Source organism: Dunckerocampus dactyliophorus, chromosome 1, assembly GCF_027744805.1.
Source record: "Dunckerocampus dactyliophorus isolate RoL2022-P2 chromosome 1, RoL_Ddac_1.1, whole genome shotgun sequence".
NCBI classification, from domain to species: domain Eukaryota; kingdom Metazoa; phylum Chordata; class Actinopteri; order Syngnathiformes; family Syngnathidae; genus Dunckerocampus; species Dunckerocampus dactyliophorus.
Genome location: NC_072819.1, coordinates 7,325,105 through 7,342,122, shown reverse-complemented (window position 1 = coordinate 7,342,122; position 17,018 = coordinate 7,325,105). Strand labels below are relative to the sequence as shown.

Sequence of the window (17,018 nt, the reverse complement as noted above, 5' to 3'; positions counted from 1 at the left end):
CTTTGAAAAAGTGACGGCAGTGAGGAAGTTACCATCCTGTTGTGTGTGTATACAGCATGTGTGTGTGTGCGTGTGTGTCTGTCTCATGTGCAGCAGATTGCACAGATATCTCCCATACCAATCTGGGCAGCCCGCCCATTAGCTGCCATTGATTTGCTGACCTTTTGGCCCGCTTTCCCTTCCCTTTCAACCCGCCCCCCCACCCTCCCTTGGCCCTCCTCCCCACCATCACCCATACAGACCTGCCACCTGGAACGCCAGATGCCTTCGCCCAACTGTTGACCTGCCCCTATTGCGACCGGGGCTACAAGCGCTTGACATCGCTGAAGGAGCACATCAAGTACCGCCATGAGAAGAACGAGGAGAACTTCGCCTGCCCGTTGTGCAACTACACGTTCGCATACCGCACTCAGCTCGAACGACATATGGCCACGCACAAGCCTGCGAGGGATCAGGTGATCTATTTCCTCCTCTTCTTCTCCACCCCCCCCCACCCAACTCACACACACACACGTCTCATCTCTAATGTCCTGGTCCTCTGAGAAGAGATATCTTTTTTTCTGATTGGCAATCATTATTAATTTTTCATAGCATTTTGAAGATGCAGCTCCTTTAATAGTAATAACTTTAATTGAGGCCTTAAATGGTTTTTTGATGGCCCTCCTTGATATAATTTTGCAGCCTCGTCTTCACGATCCACTGATTGTGTTAATTTCCAATTTGGACATTTTTTTTCAGACGCTTAACTTCACTCCTGGCCTTTAATGTTTTTCTGGTTCAGTCTGCTGTCGGGTTGCTCCGTATTACACACACACACACACACACACACACACACACACACGCACACAGCATTTCCATCCCATAGAGCTGAAATACGTAAGTGTTAGTCTCTTGACAGACGTGAGTCGTCCCGTGAGGATGACACACTTTCATTGGTCATGGACATTTAATTTGAAGATGTGCCGTTTTGGCACATTTGAGGCATGATTGTAACTTACAACAATTAATAATTCTGAAATCACCGGATGTACGGCTTTTTTTTATCCAGTAAATAGCTAAAAGCAGATGAAGCAGCATGAATTTTTGAATCCAATATAAACTTTTCATAATTATAATTACAGCTTGATCTGATGAGAACAAATGATGAGAACAGGTGATTTTCAGAGCCTGTTAAAAAGGATTTCCCATTTATCAATTCCAGGTGAGACTTAGTTTGACATGGAACTCTTCTCAACCTGCATAAACACAGCAAATTAGTTTTAAATCAGATAATAGTGGACATAATTTGCCCGTAATTTTAAAATATATATTTTATATATATTTTATAAATATTCCTATTTACATTTATTTATTTATTTATTCATATAAAATATACTATTTATTCAGGCTCAGAAAAAAATTACTTCAATTGGATCTTTTTTTTTCAATTTCATTTTCACTCACACTTATGAGTAGCATCCTGGACAGATTCACTCAAAATCTTGGTTGACTGATCAAAATAACTGCAATAAAACTGATCACAATCACTGAAAACATAACTTGCTGAAGGTAAAGGGAGGACGAAATCATATCGTAAAAATAATAATACATCCCTGTCAAGCAGTGTGTTCTATTGTCTCCTGAGACTGCATGACAGCCTCAGGCTGAATTTGATGTCATCGACTAGCACTCTCACCTGATCTACCAGCTGGGTGTAAACGTGAGCAGATGGGCCAGACGAGTGTGCCGCCGTCACAATCCCCATATTACGATGCTACCTCCGCTCCCTCACTTAATGGCCGGCGAGTCCTGTTCAAGCATCGCGGCTCCTTCTGCTCCACTACTTATGTTAACTTGTAAATCAGCTGTAGTGCGGCCACAGTCAGCTTCTTTGCTGGTCTGTTCTCCGTTATCAGCACGCATGCAAAGGCAGGACGACGGCCATTAGCATAAAGAATAATGTACCCATTGGTAAACATGTGCTCTCATATGTTTACAAGCCTTAATGCTCCTCCTCCTTTTAAGCAATTAGCTGGAATATGACTAATTAGAGCTTATACATATGCAAACATCCTGCCGGGTCCCGCCCATAAGGCGGCAGCATTCATGCCGTCAGTGCATGAAGGTGAGATGAAGCATTTTGCTGCTGCCATTCACAATTAAGGGCCTAGAGTGTCTTATTAGCAGTGAGGCTAAACTTTAGCGGGCAGAGGTCCTCAAGGGGAGAAGAGGGGAGGAGGAGGTGGGGGCGGAGGCACAGAAGCAGCTGTTGCTGTTTGTTTATGCAACTCAGCAACATACGAGTGGCGGGGTCCCTCTCCGGCGCTTGGTGGGGGCCCCGACTCTCCCCGCTTGATCTCTGAAGGTTGGGGCTGTTTGAACAATTCCTCGTAGTGTGCTGTGCGCCACCATCTGTCTCCCCAGGAATGCACACACCCCAGCATTTGTCAGAGCCGCGCCGGTCAAGGGGGGTGTCGGGTGGATTTTCCCTTGACTGAGCTCGGGAAAAAAATTGTACTCACCTCCCACTCAGAGCGAATGTTTTCACGAGTGATGAGCAGGTTTACACAGCCTCGTTGCTGGGTGCTGAGAATTGTTAGAATTGCTAATTAGATGCTCATATGCTGGCTGTCCCACAAGACATTTGAGCATTTCAAAAATGAAAAACAAAATAAAAACACAGGTAGTCAGGCTGAGACGAGACTTATTACAGTGAAATGAATGAAACATTTGATCCGGTCAGTCCTCTCATGAATGAAAATGCGCTAAAAAAAATGACATATTCTGGTATAGTAAATTCTAAAGAATTCTAAAGCACTGTCCACAAAGGAACGCTCTTGGGATTTTTTTTTGGCAGGTTAAAAAAAAGTTGCACTCACACCATGCCAGATGGGAACGGATCACTGGGTGAAAACGATGTAATACACAAGGAACATCTATGTTTGGCACTGTAAACGGGCACGCAGACAGTCACACCAAACTATAGAAGAAGAAAAAACGCGGAATTACCTCTACGATTCATTTTGGACAATAAGACAAAATATCAGAAGAATATATCAGAGTCATGTCCTTCGAAATATTCAGATATTATGTTGGGTTGTCGTCAAAGCTCACTTCGGGTCACGTGACGGCGAGGAGGTTGTGACTGATCTGTGAAGTCACTGTTTGTGTAAAATAGCAGTTCGGCCATCTATAGGGAAACGACAAGCCGGCGTTTTCAGGTTCTCCCACTCTGGAAGCCGTTTAAAAAAATACCGTTTCAGGTCACCCACAACGCTGTTTCCGTGTGGATGAAAGGCTGAAATGATAAAATATTTTGCCGTTTTGATTTGAAAAAGTTTCCATGAGTATAGCCCCTCAGTAGAGCAGTTTGTACTGAACGAGTGGTGTGCACAACCTTTTAACAGAGAATGTCTCTCTCTTCCTTCCGCAGCACCAACTGCTGAACCAAGCGGCTGGCAACCGCAAGTTCAAATGCACTGAGTGCGGTAAGGCCTTCAAGTACAAGCATCACCTTAAGGAGCACCTCCGCATCCACAGTGGTGAGTGGCCAGTGGCACACACGTGAATGCTGGTTCATGCAAACATGTCACCTTTATTTTTACCTAACGTCTCCTTGTCTCTGTTTTCCATTCAAGGTGAAAAACCCTATGAATGCCCCAACTGCAAAAAGCGTTTCTCGCACTCTGGATCCTACAGTTCGCATATCAGCAGCAAGAAGTGCATCGGCCTGATCGCTGTCAATGGCAGGATGCGTGGCAACATGAAGACAGGCTCCTCCCCCACCTCCGCATCCTCCTCCCCCACCAACACTGCCATCACTCAGCTGCGACAAAAGCTGGAAAACGGCAAACCGCTAGGCCTCTCTGACCACAACAACCACTTGAGTATTAAGACGGAGCCAGTGGACTTCAACGACTACAAGCTGATGATGGCCTCACATGGATTTGGTGCTCCCGGGCCTTTCATGAACGGTGTAGTCAGGGGGGACAGTCCCCTTGGGGGTCACCACAACTCGACAGCCCAAAGCCCACTGCAGCACTTAGGAATGCCTGGGCTAGAGTCACAGCTCCTTGGCTACCCAGGTTCACTGGTAAACAACCTGAGTGAGGTGCAGAAGGTCCTACAGATTGTGGACAACACTGTGTGTAGGCAGAAAATGGACTGCAAGCCAGAGGAGCTGTCTAGGCTCACAGCCTACATGAAGGAACTTGGCTCGCAAGTGGAGGAGCAAAAACAGGGCCTGACGTCGCCAGGTGGGCCTCAGGTCAGTCTTCCACTCGTCAGTCACAATGGCGCCACCAAAAGCATCATCGACTACACGCTAGAGAAGGTCAACGAAGCCAAAGCTTGTCTCCAGAGCTTGACCACAGACTCAAAGAGACAGATTAGCAATATCAAGCGGGAAAAATCCAACCACATGCTGGATGGTGTCGTGGAGGACAAGGCTACAGAGAACAACATGTTCACACCATATGCATGTCAGTATTGCAAAGAAACCTTCCCGGGGCCAATCCCGCTCCATCAACACGAGCGCTATTTGTGCAAAATGAATGAGGAGATCAAAGCTGTGCTCCAGCCCACTGAAAACCTGATGCCCAACAAACCAGGAATATTCATGGAAAAGAACACCCTTCTGGCTTCCTCCATGTTGACTGAGAAGGGACTGACAGGACCCCTTCACCCCTACAGGGACCACATGTCTGTGCTGAAGGCGTATTTCGCCATGAATATGGAGCCCAACTCAGAGGAGCTGCTCAAGATCTCGATCGCAGTTGGCCTTCCTCAGGAATTTGTGAAAGAATGGTTTGATCAGCGTAAGATGTTCCAATACGGCAGCGACAGAACTCCACCACTGGAGCACAAGAATGGCACGGAAATGGTTGTCGGAACAAGTAACCACCACAGTCCCCGCAAAGACCAACTGGCATCCCGATCGCCTGTGTCTCTAATCAAACCAGGCGACTGCATCACGTCCCCAGCCGTAGCTGAGCTCCATAACAACTGTGACAACTCCTTCAGACATTTAAAACACCACCAGTTCGGCAGCGCCAAAGCCGCGGGTGACAAGTTGGACCATTCCCGCAGCAACACCCCATCACCACTAAATCTGTCATCCACATCCTCCAAACATTCGCACAGTAGTTCGTACACCCCAAACAGCCTGGCGTCTGAGGACCTGCAGGCCGAGCCGCTCGACCTTTCTCTTCCGCGACTGATCAAGGAACCTAAGCACGCACTGACCGTGAAGAGCCGACCCAAAGTAAACAGCGTTACAATCGAGCCTAGCAGCGTCCCCTCGCCACGCGAGCACTTCGAAGAGCCTCTTAACCTCGCCTATCTCAAGAAGGAGTTTTCCGCCTCTACCAACAATGGCAACATGGAGAAAAGCACTAGCCCCCTCTTTGGCATCAACCCCTTTGCCGCTAAACCGTTGTACACGTCACTTCCTCCTCAGAGCGCTTTTCCACCAGCGACGTTCATGCCACCAATGCAGGCCAGCATTCCGGGACTCAGGCCCTATCCTGGCATGGATCAGATGGGTTTCCTACCACACATGGCCTACACGTACGCAGCTGGTGCTGCTACCTTTGCCGAGATGCAGCAGCGGAGAAAATACCAGCGGAAACCAGGTTTCCAGGTAAATATGCAACCTGTGATTCTGTGACAGCCACAGGCAGTACCATGTGGACTATTTTATCTGCTAATTAGCCACATCTGCACTAAATAGGTGATGCATATAAACAGAGTATGCTCCTATGTCGAGGCAAACGGCAGCTCACTCCTCCCCCTCCAAACCCTCTAGCGCCGCGTGATGTTCACGTAGAAGTGATTGGTCCGACTTTTCATACATTTTATACATTTCATACGAGCACTAGCTATGTTTGCGGTCAGCTAATGATAGCAGTTTGTCTCATTTTAGCTTTGTGAATTATTTCATTCGAGCTGAACAAAAATGTATGGCGATTTTTAAGCAGTTTAATTCGTAACTGTGTAAAATATAGACATTTTTTGTACAATCTGTTCTTTTAACACCACCGGTGGTGGTGTTTGTATATTTTTTGGTTTAAAAAAAATGTAATTTGGAGTTGTATACAGTCCCTTTATGTAGTTCAATTAACCCTTTCTTGCTTGTCTTCTATCTCTGGCTGTAATTTAAAGTCATCATATTTATTCAATTACAGTAATCTATGTGATAAACCAGGTATCAAACTGCAGAAGTCCCAGAATGTTTGCCTATGTAAAAATGACAAAGCCCTACCCTAGAGCTCCCCTGTAACAACCCCATGCTGTCCCAGCACTCCTCAGTGGCGTTTTACAGCGAGATAATCTTCCAAGTGCAGTTTAATAATGCACCAGCCCGATGTTCATTACCACTGAATGCTGAGGGCTGTTTAACATAGAGTGAACCATTTTGATGAAAAAAAAAGTATTAATAATGTTCCTATTCTAAGTTATTAAATTAGATTTTAAAAATACAGCTACAGGCGTTTAATTGAAATTGATTGCATAGTGATAGCGGTGGTCCCGTCTAAAAACGTCCTGGCATTGTCACGTTCATTAAAGAAACACGTCACACACTCTGATTGTGATCAGTGTGGCAGAATGTTCCTCTCACACTGCAACATTGTTCTCCATCAATTCACACGCCACACTTGTCTTCATCGTAAAAGAGACTTTTAAAGGGACGGCACTACTGACTCAACAGAGACGGGTAACAATACGCCACACAGCGTAACTTGTGTGTCAGTGTCAGGCCACATAAACGACAGCATAAATGTTTGGGGGGTTTTTTATGTAAGGAGATAATCGTGTTTGGATTCTTATTCACCAGAATATTATCCCGTTTATTCCGAACAAAATGTAAGTATCACTTTGATGTCCTATGATACGTATGATCAAATTCAGTGGTGTCTCCTTTTTGCACTTTCAAAGAAAAACAAGGTAAAGATTTCATTCAAATAGAATGACACTGACACTCCAAAGTTCAATGAATGAATGCAAAGTTTTAGAAGTGAAAACAACGGGCTTGGATATCCATTATGTAGGTTTCTTCTAATTCAGAAAAAAATTGGAAAAGTAATACAAATGTGTGATATACACTACCGTCAAAAGTTTTAGATCACCCCAACTTTTCCAGTTATTTATTGAAATTCAAGCCGTTCAAGTTCAATAAATAACTTGAAATGGTGCAAAGGTAAGTGGCGAAGTGCCAGAGGTTAAGAAAAAGGTAACGTTATCCAAAACTGAAAAATAATGTGTGTTTCCGAATCATACCAAAAGGCCTGTTTCAGGGTCCACAAAATGGGTCAACAATTTAAAGCTGTTCTGCAGAAGTGGAGGTGGATCAAGCCTTGGCAGTTGGCGCAATTAATTCCTACAGGTGTTCCAAGTTCTGGAGTACTTACTACCTCCTTTGTCTGCATAAAAACAGTGTTCGGAACACACTGTGGTACTATACCCTCATGAACATCATTTGATCAGCATTTTACGGGAGAAAGTAATTTGTTGCTACAAAAATGGTAAAAAAAAAAAAAAAAAAGGGAATTAACAATGGAAGAGAGACAGACTAGCTTAACACTTAAAAATGTAGGTTTTTCCTCCAGAGAAATTGGGAGTGCTCTAAAACTTTTGACTGGTAGTGTATTTCAAGAATACAAAACACTAGAACAAAGGAACCTTGTTTAGAGCCATTAATCTGTTGCAGAAGGTCCCAATCAGACCTAAACATTCTCTAACCAAATCCATTTTTCAAGTCCAAATAATTCGTTCCAGACAGCCAATAAATGTGAAATTAATGTTTACAATTACAGTTTTACATGCAGAAAACATTTCTAAATGCATATAAATTAGGAATGAAAGGGATAAATAAGCATTTAACATCACTTTTAACTCGATCAAAGACGTGATTGTTGACAAAGGCAGCGAGCACCACCTTTGTGTTTTGCCATGAATCACTTATTGAATTTGACAGTGTTTCTCACCCTCTTTATCAAAATGCTGACACTTGCAGCTTTCATTGGCTCCATTGCGGGTTATTTTGCAGCTGTGACCAATAAGAAAAGCAGACTTGTGGCGTAACTGTGTTAGTCAGCGAAGAACTACAGAGTCTGATTACATCATAGACGAGTGACCGAACTGACTTACGATTCTGGTTTCCATGTATTAGCAAGCTAACAGGCTGCTAACAAGGATGTTTTGTGATCAAATACATTAAAGGGATAGTTCGGATTTGTTTACATGAAGTTGTATGATATTCTCTTCTGTAGTGTAATGCATCCACAGTGACTTACCGCCCCACTTTGTCCCGTGAGCACAGTTCTAGTTCCATTAGTTGCTGGGACCACTTAAGTAAAGAGTTTGGCTTCTCAAAACAATATGCGTTCACAAGAGTAATACATTTGCATCACAAAAATGCCTCCTCGAAAAAATCAGAACTAGAACTGTGCTCACTGGACAAAGTGGGGACTTTTCTGTCTTCCGTCGTATCACTGCACGCTATCGCCCGTCCATTGTTGTGTGATACGACGGAAGAGAGAAAGTAACGCCGAGCGATTGTGAGGTCTGATTTTTTTGAGGAGGCATTTTTGTGATGCAAATGTATTACTCTGAACGCATATTGTTTTGAGAACCCAAACTCTTTACTTAAGTGGCCCCTGCAACTACCCGGAACTGCATTCCTCATCACCGATATCCGACCAGAACTGTGCTAACGGGACCAAGCGGGGGCTAAGTCACTGTTGATGCACTACACAGCTGATGTGGATGTCATACAAATTAATGTAACAAAATCCGAACTATCCCTTTAAGAACACCACAGTGTATTATTAAAATGAGATTAATGAGATTTTCTACGTTAACCGAAAGACACGTTAACCTGGGCGGAGAGGACTCTGCGCGGAATGTCCGGGGTAATAAGAGCTTTTATAGCTTTAATAGTCAAAATTTCCTTTTCAAATTTCTGTATAACACTACATTTCCCACCATCCTTCCTGTTGTTGACTTTTCCTGTCACTGGGTCCTACACTAACGACGAGCAGTGGAATAAAGTACGGCCATTAAATGGCAAAAGAGGCAGGGAAGGGAGAAGTATTGATGCTGAAAAGTGTGTCTGTACTTCCGAATGACATCACAAATTCAACAACTTCCTTCAGCGGCTAGCCCCACTACTTTTGCACTATGGGTCGGTCCCTCTGAGAACACAAAGAAACAAAGATCTTTATTTTGTTACATGCAAAATTTATCTCTTGATGAGTGTCTTGCCCAAGGACACAACAAGGGAACCCGGAACCCACCAGTTACTGGACGACAGCTCAACTTCCTGCAACACACTGCAATCACCAGTGCGTGCAGCAGAGTAGTAAAATGTGCGCTTCGGATGCATCTCGTCGGACTACGTTTAGGCCTTAACCGAGGTTCCACGGTATTCAAATTGAATCCTGGTCTAAGGCGTTTGGCTGCAGATTGTATTTGTATGCTGGCCACATTCACTTTGTACCGAACACGTACCAAACTCATTGTTGTTTTTGTGTCCCCTTTGTCTTCTCTGTTGTTTCTCGTTGCTAAGGGCGACCTGCTCGACGCCACAGCTGATTACATGTCAGGGCTGGACGACATGACAGACCCCGACTCCTGTCTGTCGCGGAAGAAGATTAAGAAGACTGAAAGTGGTATGTACGCGTGTGACTTGTGCGACAAAACATTCCAGAAGAGCAGTTCCCTTCTCAGACACAAATATGAACACACAGGTATATACTGTTCTAGACCCTTATTTCCAACCCCATTATATTTCCTTTTGTCAATGTTTGTATTGAAAATCCTCAGTGAATCTTTGAACTTGTCCCCTCCTCTTCCTCCTTCCTCTGTTGTACCTCTTGTAACTTGCTTCTTCATCAACAGGGTGGACAAAGTTGTGTCGTTATCTCGAAAAGACACACCCAATGAGCACAGGCGGCTCTAACGGCGCCGTTATTGGCGATAGATCGCATCAACGGCTTCAGAGCGCCAATAACTCTGATGATAATGACTCTTTCTTATTACCGTGACGATACAAAGATCCTCTTTCACGAGGTTCATTTGAGACGATATCTCTCGCCGAGCGAGCGGGGGGGTGAGGGGGGGTGTCGGGCAGCGACTCGCTCAGGACACTTTCATGCTGTGTTCAGAAGGGAAGTGGTCGAACTGGAGATAAAAAGCCTGTTTCTCCTCGCGTGCTGAATATATTGCCAAACTTTAAGAAAAAAAACTGCGTCAACATGAACTTGAATCATATTTGGAGATAAGCCTGCCCCCACTCCTGCTGAGCTCATATTTGTTTACTCTTTTGTGCGACAACCAACGGGTTCCTTTGTTTGGACTGCAGGAGGGACCTTCCATAATGTCGGCTTGCGAATGCGAGTGCACTTTCTCCTCACAATTTGAATAATGTTGGATATGATGCCCCGTGATGTCATTTTGCTCCACGCCATCCAATCCATCGCATCATTTCTCTGCCTTGTGTGATTTGCTGTGGCGTCGCAGCCATGACTGGCCACTCACGTTCCCCGCTCTTTGTTTTGTGTGTCCACAGGCAAACGGCCGCACCAGTGCCAGATCTGCAAGAAGGCCTTCAAACACAAGCACCATCTCATCGAGCACTCGCGCCTGCACTCGGGCGAGAAGCCCTACCAGTGCGATAAGTGCGGCAAGAGGTTCTCGCACTCAGGCTCGTACTCTCAGCATATGAACCACCGCTACTCGTACTGCAAGCGCGAGGCGGAGGAGCGTGAGGCAGCTGAGAGGGAGGCCCGCGAGAAGGGCCACCTGGAGCCCACAGAGCTACTGATGAGCCGGGCATACTTGCAGGGCATCACACCTCAGGGTTACCCCGAGCTGGCGGAGCGCGAAGCCATCTTGCGGCACGACGGTGTGAACGGAGGGATCATAGAGGGACGGAAGGAAGTGGATGAAGCGTATGCCAAGATGGGACGCAGGGAGGACGAGTTTGAGGAGGAGGAGGAGGAGAGCAAGAGCATGGACACGGACCCGGACACGTTAAGGGACGAAGAGGATAACGGAGAGCACTCGATGGACGATAGCTCGCTGGATGGCAAAATGGAAACCAAATCGGATCACGAGGACACAATGGAGGACGCCATGTAGTCGGCGCCCGGACAACGGCTTCCCATGTGAAACGTTTGACGTTTCTTCCGGTTCAGTATTCTTACCTGCTCGGTTTAAGACGTGACGTTTTAAACCGCATACGTGCACGTGCCTGAAGCTTCCGGGAAGCTTTGACCGCTAAATCGATGAGGCGGCGGTGTTGGTGGGGGAAAGGGGGAGAGGTTTGTGACAGAAGCTGCATTATGCAAACCGAACAAAGAATAAATACATTTGGAAAAATGTACAGTCCTATGGCCTAAACATGAGTGTGGTGCTAACCTCCCCCTGACCGTGTTCCATAGTATTTATAGCACAAACAGTGACTTGTACAAATTGCACTCCGCTTCTATAATCATGAAGGAAAAAAAAAGAAAAAGTATTGCCTATGTATATATTTATATGGTGTTGGAACAAGAGCAGTGGCGCCCGCGCCCCCTTCAAGTTGTCGGTGTTTGTCGTCACCCACCTTTTGTTCCGCCACCCGCAGCCACACTGTGTCAGGCCTCCAATCATTGAGACTGTGAAGGATGTGGGTCAGAGGAGGAGGATGAGCTTGTGGCACCTCCTTAAGGGAAAATTTGGGTTCTGGACTTTGGATGCTTTATGGGAGGGGGGAGGGGGGGTGGGTTAATGAAGGATGAAGCCTTTGTGAGGTGTTTTTTTAAAAAAAGAAGCCTTATATGCAAACCTTTTAACCTGTGTGTTCTCTGCAAGTGCCACCCTCGTATTGTGTCAAGGAAGGTTACTTTTTTTTTTTTTTCACCAGCTTCAGTATTATGGGATGGTTTACCGTTGTTCTCTGCAGCACCCGTGTCAGTATTAAGACCCTAGGCAGCAGTTACTTAGTTTACATTATGTTGTGCAATGTTTATTTGTCAGTGTTACACCAAACCTCTTCTTTTCTTTTTTGGAATACAACAAATTGCATTCATCTTATTTGTAGGTTGGAAAAAAGATTATTTATGTGGCCCATTTTATATTTCCTAATTTTATTTATTTCATACTGTTGTGTACAGTACTATAGGTCTTCAATATATAGATATATTTTAGTAAAAAGGAACATGTGTCGATCATAGGGCAAATTTTACGTAAAGAGAGCATTTATTGTGTTTTGAAACATTGTGAAATGCGAAGTTTAATTTAATTTTATTTTATTTCCTCTATTTTCCACATAATGGAAAATTTCAAATTTGGGAACTTTTATACAATTGTGAAAACACTGTATTTTCGACTGAAAAAAAATTCCACTTTCTTCATCTTTGTTTCTTTTTTTTAAGCTAAAAAATGAAGAGGGACTGTTAAATACTATGTATGATATCATGACTGAAGAAGAATCTTTCCTGAAATGTCTTTGTAAAAGTATTATTGAATTCTTGATTTGTAATTTCTCTTGAAAATGACCCTGCTCGAATAAAAGTAGCCAAATTACAAAATACCAAACCCTTGCAGCATCGTCTTTTTTTTAAAAAAAGGGGGGGAACTCCTTTATTTCATTAATTACATAATTACGTAACATTTTTTTCAGCATCATTCACGCATGCGCATCATTGCAAGGTGCCTCTCTGTTATGACTTTAGACGAGGCGCTGTGGAGAATCCCCTCGCAGTCACACACCAGTCTGACAATACTTTATAACTTTATTCTTCTATAGCTTTACTCATGTATGACTTAATTCTTACCTGAATACATCAACAGCTCCCACTCACAAACACGTCTCGAGTCCGTTCGTCATGGGAACGACACTTCCTGGTTGATGAGCTGCATTCAGGGACACTCCGATCTCCGAACATCACAACATCTTCATCAGGCGTGTATGTGTGGTCTGAATAAACAGAAAAACAAAAAAGAACAATAGCTGGATATACTTAACAGCATTTAAGTGTGCTCGAAAATCCGATAAAATTGACTCAAAACGTGAATTTAAGTTAAATTACGCAGTGTCTTTGAACGCTACCCCTTTTTGATCGGTTCAGTGTGATTCAAATGTTGTGCTGCAATTAAAGAGCTCTTTTATAACTTTATTCTGACCTCAACTCATCAACAGCAGTGCGACGGCAACACCATACTTGTACCTCCAACTCCCAGACACGTCTATAATCCACTCGCCCTGGGAACAACCTTCCTCGTTCTCGAGGTGCTTTCAAGGACACTCCGAACTCCGACTATCAAAACATCATCATTATTATTATGCACTACTCGTGTGGTCTAAATAAACAGAAAGACAAATAATAACAATTTGCCGATAGTCTTATCAGCATTTAAGTGTGCTCATAAATCCCAGAAAGTACACTCAAAAGGTGAACGCCTCTTAAATGACGTTGGATCTGTGAACGCAACCCCGATTGCCCATAATAACTCGGTGAAAGAGTTCTGCCGGTGTTAAAAAGACTAGTGTTCCGACGTGTGGTATCTTTTACCTTGATTTTACATTCAGTTCATTTTGAGCTTTTAACACAAACAAATAAATATAACTGTGTATTTTCATGTATCTTTCTTTTTTTTTTACAATAAAATACAGTAAAAATTGGCATATTTCAGACATGCTTGAAAATGGTGGCTGATCATGATTAATTACTTTGAAAACTGTGATTAATCTGATCAAAACTTGTACTCATTTGACAGCCCTTGTCATTATATATAATTTACTAATGCCCACATTTGTGTAGAAAAAACAATCTTAATTAAATCCTCTTTGGGCTCAAAACCATGTTGAGTAATGCATTCCTTAAATTAAAATGTTGCTATTAAGATGCAAAAAAGAAACACATTTAGGTCTTATATTTTATTGGACATTATAATAATAATACATTTTATTTATCTATTTATGAAGCGCTTCTGATGCCAAATGTACAAAGATTTGCTACACTACCAGGAGGAAATTGTCGTTGCATCTTTGCAAATATAGGATCTTTGTTCCTCGACATCTCTTTACCTCCTCCTCGAGCGCCAACATGAAAGCACCTAAGGTTGAGCGATGCCAAACATCAGAGCGAGCTTTGCATTTTCCCATCGATCGCCCTGCCACACGATCATTTTGCCGACCATCTCGCAGATGAAAGGTGGGCGGGGTCCCGAATGATTAGCTGTTGAATTTGATAATGTTAGGAGAAAGGGGGGGCGGGAGTGGGCCCCGAGGGGCTGGATTTTTGCATATTTCAAGCTTGTACGCAAAATCTCTGGCTTAATTGAAGAGACTATAGGTGTGAGGAGTGCTGGCTTTCAGCGTCAAAGACATAAATTCATAATCGAACTGATTCAGAACCATCGCTGTGATGTGGTTCTGTCATTCCGCAATACTGGCTGAAAGACTTACTGATCAATACCGTCCGGCCCTGTTTGCGGAGGCCCGATTCTAATTGCAACCCGGCTCAATGAACGTGAACAGGATTGATTTTTGGGTGCATTTCATTTATTACTGAATCAGGTTTTGAGTGACATATTGCCGCAAGACACCGAGAAGTGATCCCGTTTTGAGTTTTAACACGTTCACACGCGTTAAAAACGTTGAATTCAGTCAAACGCTCGCGAAAAGATGCATTTTTCAGCCACACCGGCGTGCTTGGAGAGCATTTAACACGTGCGTGCCGCCGTCATCGGGCAGCGCGCGGCCATATGCCTGGCCCAGATTGGCAGCGTGTTTTGGACAGCTGAGCTGCAATGAGTCACTTCAGGGACTCATGGAGACCAAAGCTAAGTGTACGTTTAGCCCGAGGCCACAGCGCTGCCTGCACACACACTCAGCACCTCCATTGACTCCTTTGCATTGACAACACTCTCCTGTGTTGTCCTAATCTGCATCAGTCCATCATCGCCCCCTCGGGGGTCACGTAGTCACACGCGTTATGATGCACAGTCACACGTGTTATTTGGGGAATCTACACAAACGTATTTTAAAATAATCAACAATTTCATGACCTTACTCAGCATGTATTCATCCACTATGCTGTGGCTAACATTTCTTTTTAAGTCTGTAATTGATAATAACGTTAATATGATATAAGCTATCAGGAAATGTAAATGTACACCACCAGGGAAAAGTTTGGATGCACTTTCCCATTCAATAGCATGAGGAAGTGTGTCCAAACTTTCGACTGGTAAGTGTAAATGTAAATGCTAAAATGTTAAGGAGAAATGTTGCATCTCCCTACTCCTTTTTGGACATGTTGAATTGTCCAAATGTAAACGTGATGTTCCATAATGGAACTTCCAAAAATGTCTCGGCATCCGTTTCTGCTCATCTAGCCACTGATAAAGTAAGAGTGGGTGAGCAGCACACTTTTGACATCCTCATTAAATAATGTACACACCCCCATATGGCACCCGGGCCGTGTTCGGGGTGTATGAAGGGCAGGCGAGTCCAAAGACGTGAGGAGGACCTGGCGTTCAGCGAGAGAAAGTTCAATGACAAGCAGGGAGGAGAAGGCCCAAGTGTCCAGCAGGGATTAACCAATCAGAGTGTCAGAAGAGCGGCCAGCTGTTCATTCTGGCCCGGGCGGAGCGAGGCCCGGAGCAGGTGGTGCAGCCTGGTGCCAGCGGTGCTGAAGAGGAGGGGAGCCCAGGAGGAAGATGGTGATGAAAGACACTCGCCTAATGTTTCTGCATCACTCTTGGACTCCCCGCCTGCATTATCATGAATAAATATTCTACAAACATAAGAATATCTGAAAAATAAGCCAAGCTCTGCCTTTATTTATGCGCCATTTTTTTTTTTTCCAAAATAAAAGCAGCGGTGAAAAGACATGAACAGAAGGCGGAAGAAAGTCTTAAAATGTGAAAAGTACAGAACAATGTCTGCGCGGTTTGCACCAACGTAACTTTTAAAGTCGAAATATTTGTTCGCAGCTTCAGTGTTTGTTTGGGGGACAGTTTGGTGCAGAGGTGTCTAAACTTTACTTATAGTGAAAAACAAAAAGATGCAAGGGCCACTTTAATATTTTGTGTGGAATGAAAAATGCTAAGAAGGTGTATATATTTCAATTATTAAATATTCCAATATTTTCTTACTATCAACTTTGGTCCTTCCTCTTTTTTTCCCATTTTGTGCCCAAATATTTCAACATTCTTCTTAAATAACATTTGTAATTTTTCTTCTTGTAAAATTGACTTTATTTACATAATATTTGGACTTTATTTTGCAAGGCTCAGGGACAAAGACCAGGTGCAGGTACTACGGCAGGACATCACCAAGCGTCAGGACACCATCAACAAGACCACTCACGATCTACGAGGTCCCAATAACAACTGTGAAGATGGAGCGAACCATAACTTCATATGTGAAGAAGTGTCTTGGGGTCCCACGCTGTCTGACCAACTTCAGCATCTACGGCAAAGCGCTCTAAAGAGAGATTACAGATGATATTAAAGGACTCCAGAGATCACACCGTAGTACCGTAGTACTGCAGTACAGCACGCTACGTCAACCCTGAAGCAACAACAACATCGTGGGACATGTGCAGCTGGGAAGAGGAGGATTTGGCGTTGCAGTGAATAAACCAACTTGCCGCAAAGCTTCAGCCTCACAAAGGAGGAAAATGGTGGTAGAGGAGGTGCGCCGTCAGTAGAAGGCTGAAAGGAAGCACAGAGGCTGTCTCTCTTGCCAAGCAGGGACATTGGATGAGGTGGGAAGGCATGGAGAAGAGAAAGCTCACCTGGAGGTAGCTCTGGGAAATGGAAGCAAGCAACATCAGTTTCATCATAAGAGGTACATATGATGTGCTCCCATCCCCAAAAAACCTTCACCAGTGGTATTGCGAGGACCCGCCCTGTGCCCAAACCCAGCGACTCTCAAACACATCTTGACCGGTTGTAGGACCAGCCGCACACAAGGCCGCTACACCTGGAGGCACAACCAGGTCCTCAGGAGTCTGGCAGCAGCCTTTGAGAGCAAGAGGAACACC

General features: G+C 44.2%; 1 protein-coding gene across 5 annotated transcripts in view; it reads left to right on the top strand.

Annotated features, from left to right (window-relative positions):
- zeb2b (zinc finger E-box binding homeobox 2b) overlaps positions 1 to 13,099 on the top strand; it is a 66,237-nt gene extending 53,138 nt beyond the window's left edge. For 2 of the 5 annotated variants that reach the window (XM_054798702.1, XM_054798738.1), the window contains 5 exons: positions 241 to 455; positions 3,413 to 3,521; positions 3,618 to 5,620; positions 9,548 to 9,728; positions 10,550 to 13,099. In XM_054798702.1, coding sequence (XP_054654677.1) covers positions 241 to 455; positions 3,413 to 3,521; positions 3,618 to 5,620; positions 9,548 to 9,728; positions 10,550 to 11,121 — 3,080 coding nt within the window. In that variant the 3' untranslated portion in view covers positions 11,122 to 13,099. The remainder of the gene's footprint in view (positions 1 to 240; positions 456 to 3,412; positions 3,522 to 3,617; positions 5,621 to 9,547; positions 9,729 to 10,549) is intronic. The other 3 variants (XM_054798710.1, XM_054798720.1, XM_054798729.1) reach the window with 3 other exon arrangements.
- Positions 13,100 to 17,018: the final 3,919 nt, after the last annotated feature.